We start from the raw sequence: 9,145 nt of genomic DNA, 5'->3' as shown, positions 1-9,145 counted from the left end.
AGCGCTAAGGTTACAAGAATATAAATATAACATTAAATTGCGTAGAAATAAGTCAATAATTTAGACGTGGTATTAAAGAGTAGTGCTTTCTTTTTTTTTTTTTTTTTTAGAGTGAATAGACAAGAGTGGGTTGATCCAGTGGTGAGCACCCTCCACTTCTAATAAAGAGGTTGTGAATTCGAGTCACCCAAGAGTAAGGTGAGAGTTCTTGGAGGGAGGGAACCGAAGGTTTATCGGAAACAGCCTCTCTACCCAGGGTAGGGGTAAGGTCTGCGTACACACTATCCTCCCTAGACCCCACTAGTGGAATTATACTGGGTTGTTATTATTGTATTTCCGTAGAGTGAATAGTAATGTGCCTACTAGGAAATGAAAAATTACTTATTAAATGGCATAACCCCAAACGTAACACAACCATAAGATATATAGCATAAGAGGAGAAATAAATATAAAGTGTTAGGAGCGGATCTAGCCTTCATTACTTGTTTAAATCCACTGTTTTTGATTCAGACAATATATGTCAAAAAATAAAGGTGGTCACGGACTCACATACCTTAACGAAAAGGACATTGATAGGATATGATTAGGTAATTGCAATTATTTGCAGCTGAGAATTCTTTTTCCTGTTGTTATAGCTGTAAATATTTATTTATTAATTAATGTTTTCGTCGCGGCTAATAAGTGCATTTCAAATTTCAATCCCATACTATATTAAAAGTACGAAAGCCCTTAGCGAAATGTCCTTCGCTTTTTTTACCCTTTAAAAATAGAGTTCATAGTGAATAAAATAGTCATTTTATTAATATCCTAATATTTAGGATTTTAAAATCAACTAAAACTTTATTTATTATAGTAGGAAATTTTAATATTTAGGACATTTAAATCAACTAAAATTTTCCTTTTATAATTCAAAATCCTACGTAGTAATATTTAGGACCAAATATAAGAACTAATTTTGACATTGTTTCAAGGTTTCACAACTAAACGTTAGACTTGCATTCAAGGCATTAAAGTTAAAAATGAAGAACTGCTACTACTTTTTAATTTGAAGAAAAGAACTACTATTATTGGTTCTTCCATTTATTTTTTTGGTACTATTGTTATTCTAAAAGTAAAGTTAGATGAGAAATTAGAGTTAAAATAAGAACTACTATGGCTTATTTTAATCTACTCCTTCTGTCTCAAATTATTTATCGAAATTTTTAAACATAGATATTTCAAATTATTTGTTATTTCAGAAGTTCAAGACAAAAGTAATTATTTTTTTTCATTTTATCTCAAGCAGTAATTATTCTTGCAGATGAAGATGACACATAAATAAAGTAAATGTAATAAAGAGATACTATATTAAAGACACAAATAAGGGTAAATAGTCAAAAATTTATTCTAATTAATTTGAAACATATGAAATATTTATTAGTAATCAAGAGCCTTTAAATATATAGAAAGATGATGAATTATTTTGTGTTATGAGACATTTAGTTTAACAACAAAAACGTAAATTTAACCAAACAAATAATTGGTCAAGGTCAGAAATTTCATCATATGGTGAAGGTTACAATTACAAATTATTAGTACATAAGTTGCACTAATCAATAAACTCACAGAAGTTTACTAGCAAACTTAATAGTTTTGGTTAGTGGAATAGTATTTTCTAAAAGTTGAAGGCAGTAAACGTTATTAGTAATTGAGATTAAAAGAAACAGAAAAGAAAATTTCTAACTCACAAAATTAAAATTCTGTATCAAAATTATTCAAAGTTGCAAGTTGAAAGCTATATTTTTCTAAATATAAAAGGACTAATAACAAATAACATTAGATCTTTGTTTAATATTAATTACTATGTATATATTGTCTTAGTCCACAACTAAAAAATATACATGAGTTTATCTATCTATCTATCTATCTATCTATCTTTTTTTAATAAGAAAAATATGTCATGTAAATTAAAATACAGGAAATAATATTTATATAAATTTTTAAAAATTGAACACTCACTGATATATACACGCGCAAAGCGCGTACCCTAAAGCTTGTCCCCCTATTAAAGGCAATATACAATATTTCCTTGTTAAATAAGTCAAGTTTCTTTTTGGATTCATTTCACGTTATCTTCTTAGTGTTGCAATATTGACTTATTTGGTTAGTGATTATATTACACTTAAATACGAAATCGACCACAAACTCTTATTAGACTGCTTAAACTTTCACCTTGTTGGTAAGACTATACGGACGCTTATTATTCTTAATGATACTATTAAATTTAAACACTTTTTAGCAAAAAATTTTCTAATTTTCTTAAACAAATTAAGGTTATGACATCAATTATATGATCTTATTTGGAGTCGCATTATTCATTAACCAAAAACCTAGTTTAAATATGGATTTGACTTTTGGGGTTGCCTTATCACATACTCATCCTGTCATTTACTAAAACACATTCTCAAAAATAATTACCATACTGCAATTGCAGCACTCCTCTCAATCTACTCCTAATCCTACTATTCCCGTTAAAAAACAAGATTAACTGGCTTTGTTCCTTGTGCAAGAACCAAATGAACCACATTACTAGTCCTGGGTTTTTTCGTTTCCTTCTTTTGGTTGATACCTGACTATTAGTCCTCATCTTAATGCCTGGATTTAGTCGACCACAAATACAACGATTATAATTCTTCTCGAAAACTTAGGAAAATGATGCAAATTCCGAAAAGGAAAAACACACATCACACAGAGATGTTGCAGTGACCCACGGCCGTATACTGAGAGCAACAAATATATGCAGACACAGAAACCTCCTAATGAAACAGGCAAAGTGTTTTTCACTAAATGTGGAATGAAATAAGCAACAGATTAAATATATCTGACTTTAAATGCAGATTAAACACAAAAAAGAAAGTTGCACAATCAGTTTAAGATACAAAAACTGGTCCCCGTAACACATCCTTTTCATTATCATTAGCTCGTAATGAAGGTTAAAGGCAATGAATTCAACCAGAACAACGAAATGTCAACTACTAAGAGTTGAATATATGAAATGTTGAAGTGACAAAAGGAACAGAGAGGCATATCCTCTCAGACAATTCGCTCCAACTCCCTTGCATAGCTGAGTGTTTGAGTGATGAGCTGAAGGGATGGTATTTCCTTGCAAGGCACAGAATCTTTTACTTTTTGGAAGACGATAAACCCATCTTTGATCTCCCACTCAGGATGCTCCTGCACAGCACCCTCTGATCAGATGATTTCAAGAAAAGGAAAACAAGCAGTGCTCATATTGATCAGCCTTACAGGCAAAGAAATGGTTAAACTAGTTTAAAAAGCAGACTAGTGAGATATTAACATTAACAGAGAAGGATTCTAAGGCAAATACACAACTTGAAGGCGCCATTTATCTACCGGTAGCTACACATCCAGAATATAAATATCTGATTAAAGAAGCATGGGGCACCCAGCTTTTATTGCTTTGGTACTCAAAAAGGAAGGATCAGTGCATCACCAATATCAAATATTTAACGCTTATTATCTTAGTAAATGCAACACCACTATCAAGCTACTATACTACAAAATGCTGAATAGTATTGTTTCTCGACTCCAACGCTTTTGTGGTAGCGAGACAGAATCTGAATGTAGCCTTATTCAATAGTCAACAGTTACTAAGGTGTGCAGTATATAATTCAAGCCAGACTTCCAAAAAGTCAATGGTATTCTTTGATCCCAGTTGTTAAGCACAAACTGGATTTGGGATATAGGTGGACCAACGGATAAGAATGTGCATCCCTACAGTGAAACTATCCATACTTGGTAATGATAGGCCTTATATGGTATAAGAGGTTCACGGCAAGAGGATACCTTTATCCCTGTGCATTTCACAGTTGTCCTTGAAGGATTGAGTAGGATAAGAAGGCCAAGGATAGGGGCTATCAGTGGCTTAAAGGAGAAGTGTGGTGGGGACGAACACACAGAAACTTAAGAAATACTCTGCTTCGATTCCAACTTCCAAGCAAATCCTAAAATGAGGTTTGATCTTTAGATTATGAAAACTATTTTTCATTGAGGGGTGATTATATCGAGAGTTCATCACAGTTTATGGTTGCAAAGTTAGTCAGTTCCCAACAACCATTTGGGGATGCCATTGTGGGCACGATAAAAAGGTATTTTTGTCGTAATATTAAAATACTTTAAAAAGGATTAGCATGATTGCAGAAGCAGTACTCATCAGAGGGGTATACTTATCCAACGTACTTCATCTACTCTCAATCTACTAGCTGTACTAGCTCCTTGTACACCACCTATTGCAGACATAATGGAGATGCAATACCAAAGGTACTTTGTGCTGGGCAAGAGAGCTATGAAAAAATTCCATTGCATACATTGGTTAACTGTTACTTCTCCAACTTTTTTTTTGTGGGTGGGGGGTGGTTACACGAGAGCATTCAGCAGGCTTGAGGATGATTTGTGGGTTGGAAAGGGGAGATGATGGAGATTTGGACAAGCTTAGCCAATGAGATCTTCTTGCAAGCTATTTTAACAAAATTTGCTTCAATTACCAAAAAACTAAACGGAGAGAGGGAGACAAGGGGACACAGTTTACCTCCCTAACATATTCAAGAAGTTCTTGATCCGAGGAGAACAGCAACATTTGCCGAGCATCACTAGTTGAAAGACGATCATAAGCTTTCTCACTGCATCCAGCTATCTCATCCCTACGAATGACAGGAGGAGTTGCACCATTTCAATCTAAAAACTAACATGTAACATGGAAATACATTTGGGTACAATAGGATTTATAAGGTGATTGGTTATTAACACACACACACACACACACACACACACACACACACACACACACATATATATATATATATATATATATATATATATATATATATATATATATATATATATATATATATATATATATTAGGAGGCTTTAATATGGTTGTACTTTCAATATGTCCAGCTTCAAGCAGCCAGACTAACCGCTTTCTATTTGGTTTAAAACAAACTAGGCTTAAACCAGTTACTGTACCTTACTATAGGTAAAAATAAAAGTGCAGTTACGAAACAATATGTATGAATGTGTGTGTGCCTGCTCGCATGCATATCCCCAATAATATAAAATTTCAAATAAATAGAATAAATATCAGTGAAATTATCAATTAATGACAGTAAGTTAAAGATGTAATCAGAATTTCAATTCAGGCGGATTTCTTTTTCTCAACTTAGGATTTTCATTTTAACTAAGTAGTGCAAGGAATAAGGAAAATCAGGGAGGAGGAGAAAGATGAATTTCTATACATAATTAAGAGTCATATATTTCTAACTTTCTTTATGTTCCTTGGAATTGAATAATTTCTTCAGAAAGTATTTCTCGTAGATCTAATTAATCCTTGAAAGATCTCACTTCATTAATCAAGCAATAAGTGACCTCTCTAACATGATTGCAGCTACGCCAATGAACATATAAAATATTAAGCTTAGGCAACAGTCCAACAAAATGTTGTCCCAAAAACTTCCAATCACCAGAGAGAGCAAAATTGCAGTCAGTATCTACAGCCTGTTCTGCCAAGTGCTACTATTAGTATAGAATATGGGTGGAATGAATTAATTTACCTCACAGTCTTTGCAAGCAGATCCATGAAATAAGCATAGGTTGCATCTGGCACGGTCTGCCTTGCACTCAACACCCGGTGGTAGGCCCCTTCCATGAAGGATTGCTCCAATTCAACAGCATGCTTTATACATGGATTGTCCAAAGCACGTTGAGAAAGCAACTCAAGTTCAGTGTGGAATTCAGCAATTCTATTTTGTACAAGGAGTCTCAGAAGGTTGAGACCTAAGATTGGGTATTCCTGCGGGGAAGGTGGAAGACGACCACTGCATCATCACAAGAAAGAGAAGATGATAAGCACCTTCTTCAGTTCAATTGCTATGCATCTATAAAACAGACCCAACCAGCAGGTAATATGACAAAAACAAAGATGTGACAAGAATAACTAGACCGCTACTAACATACACCAACCCAACTGTGCTCTAAGGCATTTCCCCCCCTTGTCCTAAAGCATATCCTAGTTGAAATCAGGGATTCAAACTAGCAGAAAAGCAATCTAAATATCTAACTCAGCCACCTCAGGTGATATTGTTAGTTTACAAATATGTATAGTGTAGTCTTGTCCTACATTGGAAGAGGAGTAATATCTCCTTGTAGTGTATAGCTATAAATCAGGGATTCAAACTAGCAGAAAAGCAATTTAAATATCTAACTCAGCCACCTCAGTTGATATATGTATTGCTCCCTTTTGTCAAACAAGCACAGAAGAATGAAATGGTATCTGGATCTAAAGCTTGAGTACATAGATACCGTGCATCTGTGTAATAAGACTTTAGCTGAAAAAAGTCCCTCTCAAAAGCATCTTGATCCTCCATCTTCACAGATAAAACAACCGCATGCTCGTAAATATCTCCTGTGAATTGTTATACCATCGAATTCTATTAGTTTAGACAACTGAGAAAACCATAAAATTTCACCAAGCTCCAAATACATGGCTAAACTCAAGTAAATCACTTAATATTAGTAAGCCAACAACAATCTCAACAATAAGCAAGACAGAAGAGTATAACAAGCTGAAATCACAGGCAATCAAGTTTTGCAATCTATTCCCTAACAAGACCTTGGTCACACTTCACTTAAATTAACATTTCCATCTGAGAAAGAAACATAGAATTTAACTTTTCAAACAATAGTTGGTCTTTGGTTAAATTATAACTACAAAGATAATGATACTAATAATAATCACAAGCAAACAACTTTCTGCCTTTCCTAGACTTCCAGACATGATCAGAAATAGTGATTCATTAAGCAAGGAGAAAAGCAGTCTACATTCAGACGGCCTCATGGAATACATGCCCTGCATACTTTTTTGAAAAAGGTAGCAGATTTCATATATATATGAAAGAACTCAAGCATGCCCTGCATGCTTGGAGGACATTTTCTATTTAATTTTAATAAAGTAATAACTGTAACAAATTGTTCGGAAACATTGCTGCTCCTTCTCCTAGTCTACTTTTTTATTTTTCAAACGGTTGGACTACATAACATTACACTTTCAATTTTAGAGCATATCACATAGTGGTGAAAGAATGTCGAAAAAGGGAAGGAAAAAAAACAAAATAGTGTCATCCTTGCGCAGGGGCCATGCTAATCTTCTATGTATCGTTCCAATTTTATCGGATGTCCCCGAAGGAGAATAACAGAACATTGTATCTCCAAAATAATGTACTTATAATCCATAGATACACAATCAACAACCAACCACCAGCATCTTCAGAAGCAATTAGGCGAACATAATAAACAAAATAAGATAAAGAAGAGTGCAGAACATTACTTGCAATTGTCAACTCATGGATGGCATTAGGTGTTTCTTGGAATAGGGGAGGTAGGCTCTTGAATTCGGTCAACAGAACCTAAAACATCAATAAGAAAAATCAAAGTTAATGGGAAAAAAATGTTATCTAAAACTGATTTCAACAAGGTAAAGAAGTCCTTTATATTTTAAAAAACAACAATAACAAAGGTAAGAGAAGTCATTGCTAATATCTAGATTCACACAAAAACAATATATATTTGGTACCTTATCTCCTCAATTGATTAACTATGCCCCAATCCTAAACTAGTCGAGGTTGGCTATTATGACTCCCCTATATAAATTCAGCTATGTTTGGTGCATCTCATTCCAAATACTCCATTCAGGATTTCCCTAAAACTAGAGGTTCTCTAAATCTCACACTTATCAGTGGATCAGTCTTTTGCCTAGAAGTGCTGGTTGTGTCCAGCTCGTGATGATGGACTAAGTTATCGAATATCTCTAAGCCACCATTTCTCCCTTTTTATATGTTCATTGGAAAATACGGGATAGAATGGACTGTGTAAGTTGATATGTCTCTCATTTGAAGCTCTTTTAGGTCCAAACATTCTATTTGATATATTGCTACCTAATCTCCTGGACACAATCATCAAAGCATAAACCCGAATATCATAATGAAGATTATCTTAACATAAGATTATTTTTATAAGCAAGAAATTCTCTATGAGTTAGCTGGCCCACCCTTGTTGTGGCACAAGGTTCTGAAACTTGGGGTAGCATGTGCCCGTCTCTCTACTACCCTTCGCCACAAGAACAAGTATCTGTTACTCATCAGGATTCAAACTCGTAATGTGCGCCTACCATACATTCGGGGCTATCATAAAGATACGTCTTCTAAGGCAACAGAATAGAAAGTGTTCAATAACAAGAGCTAAATTATGACAACTACTGCTAAGGTTTTGTATGAGTTTGAGCTGCGGCAGTGATATAGTCTACCTTGAGCTGAAAGATAACCTATTGCAAGTATCAAAATCGTTCCTAACAAAAGTGTCAAATTTCGCAATAAATGCAATCATAAAGAGAACATTTTTAAGGCAGCATAAGAGTAAAATCTAAAAATAGCACATTTTCATAAGATGAGTAATATTATTGCAAAAATAAAAGCTAGGGTTTTAGACGAGTTTGAGTGCAAGCATCAAATTCGTTCCACATAAAATCGGCATTATATAATAATAATTATCACCATAAAGATAAGAATATTAAGCTAATTGAAGAGAATATTTCTAATCATACTACATTTCAGAAATTGAGCAAAATTATGAACAAAAAAGCTAGGGTTTTGAACGAGTTTAAGCAGTGGTAATGACTGATTGAAGCGATTACCTTGAGCTGAGAGAGTAGGGTAGTACAAGCGCCGAAATCGTTACGCACAAAAGCGGCTTTGAATCGCTCGAAAATTTGTGAAACTTCTCTTAGCTTTGGATCCATCTCTGATCGGAGCTTTTCGAGTGTAGATTTGGTTCTTCTGTAAAAGGATTCTCTTCTTTCTCTACAAGTAAACGGAGGAAGAGGGATGGACGATTTTTATGAGTATTTATAAAAGGGGCCTCATAGCCCACGGGAGAAGAGTTTGTGGGCTTTAAAGTTAGGCTGATCAATCTAATGGATATTGGGCCTAATAAGTTTTCCCCAGCAAAAAACATAAATAGGCAAAATTTAAGAAAACATTTCACAAACGTAGGCAACTAAATAATTATATTCCTAGCAGAAAGCTTTAAACCCTT

The 9,145-nt window shown here is 34.2% G+C and overlaps 1 protein-coding gene and 1 non-coding gene across 2 annotated transcripts; both read right to left on the bottom strand.

Moving 5' to 3' along the window:
- Positions 1-2,859: 2,859 nt before the first annotated feature.
- Positions 2,860-8,935, bottom strand: LOC107762432 (26S proteasome non-ATPase regulatory subunit 8 homolog A-like). The gene is made up of 6 exons (XM_075246951.1): positions 8,745-8,935; positions 7,383-7,461; positions 6,359-6,461; positions 5,611-5,874; positions 4,589-4,700; positions 2,860-3,213 (listed from the first exon to the last, which is right to left on the bottom strand). Exons 1-6 carry the CDS (start codon positions 8,847-8,849, stop codon positions 3,073-3,075), a joined length of 804 nt encoding a protein of 267 aa, XP_075103052.1. The 5' UTR covers positions 8,850-8,935; the 3' UTR covers positions 2,860-3,072.
- Positions 7,143-7,245, bottom strand: LOC142177714 (U6 spliceosomal RNA). The gene has a single exon (XR_012706277.1). It is a non-coding gene; the product is annotated as a U6 spliceosomal RNA (small nuclear RNA).
- Positions 8,936-9,145: the final 210 nt, after the last annotated feature.

The sequence above is a fragment of the Nicotiana tabacum genome, chromosome 23 (assembly GCF_000715075.1).
Source record: "Nicotiana tabacum cultivar K326 chromosome 23, ASM71507v2, whole genome shotgun sequence".
NCBI classification, from domain to species: Eukaryota; Viridiplantae; Streptophyta; class Magnoliopsida; order Solanales; family Solanaceae; genus Nicotiana; species Nicotiana tabacum.
The sequence above is the reverse complement of the archived record's forward strand: the minus strand, read 5'-3'. Positions and strand labels throughout refer to the sequence as shown.

Coding starts and splice junctions, on each gene's coding strand:
- LOC107762432 (XM_075246951.1), bottom strand. CDS start 8,849: ATGGATCCAAAGCTAAGAGAAGTTTCACAAATTTTCGAGCGATTCAAA. Junction 6,462..7,382: donor CCATGAGTTGACAATTGCAA/GTAATGTTCTGC, acceptor AACAATTCACAG/GAGATATTTACGAGCATGCG. Junction 3,214..4,588: donor TTCTTGAATATGTTAGGGAG/GTAAACTGTGTC, acceptor GGTGCTGTGCAG/GAGCATCCTGAGTGGGAGAT.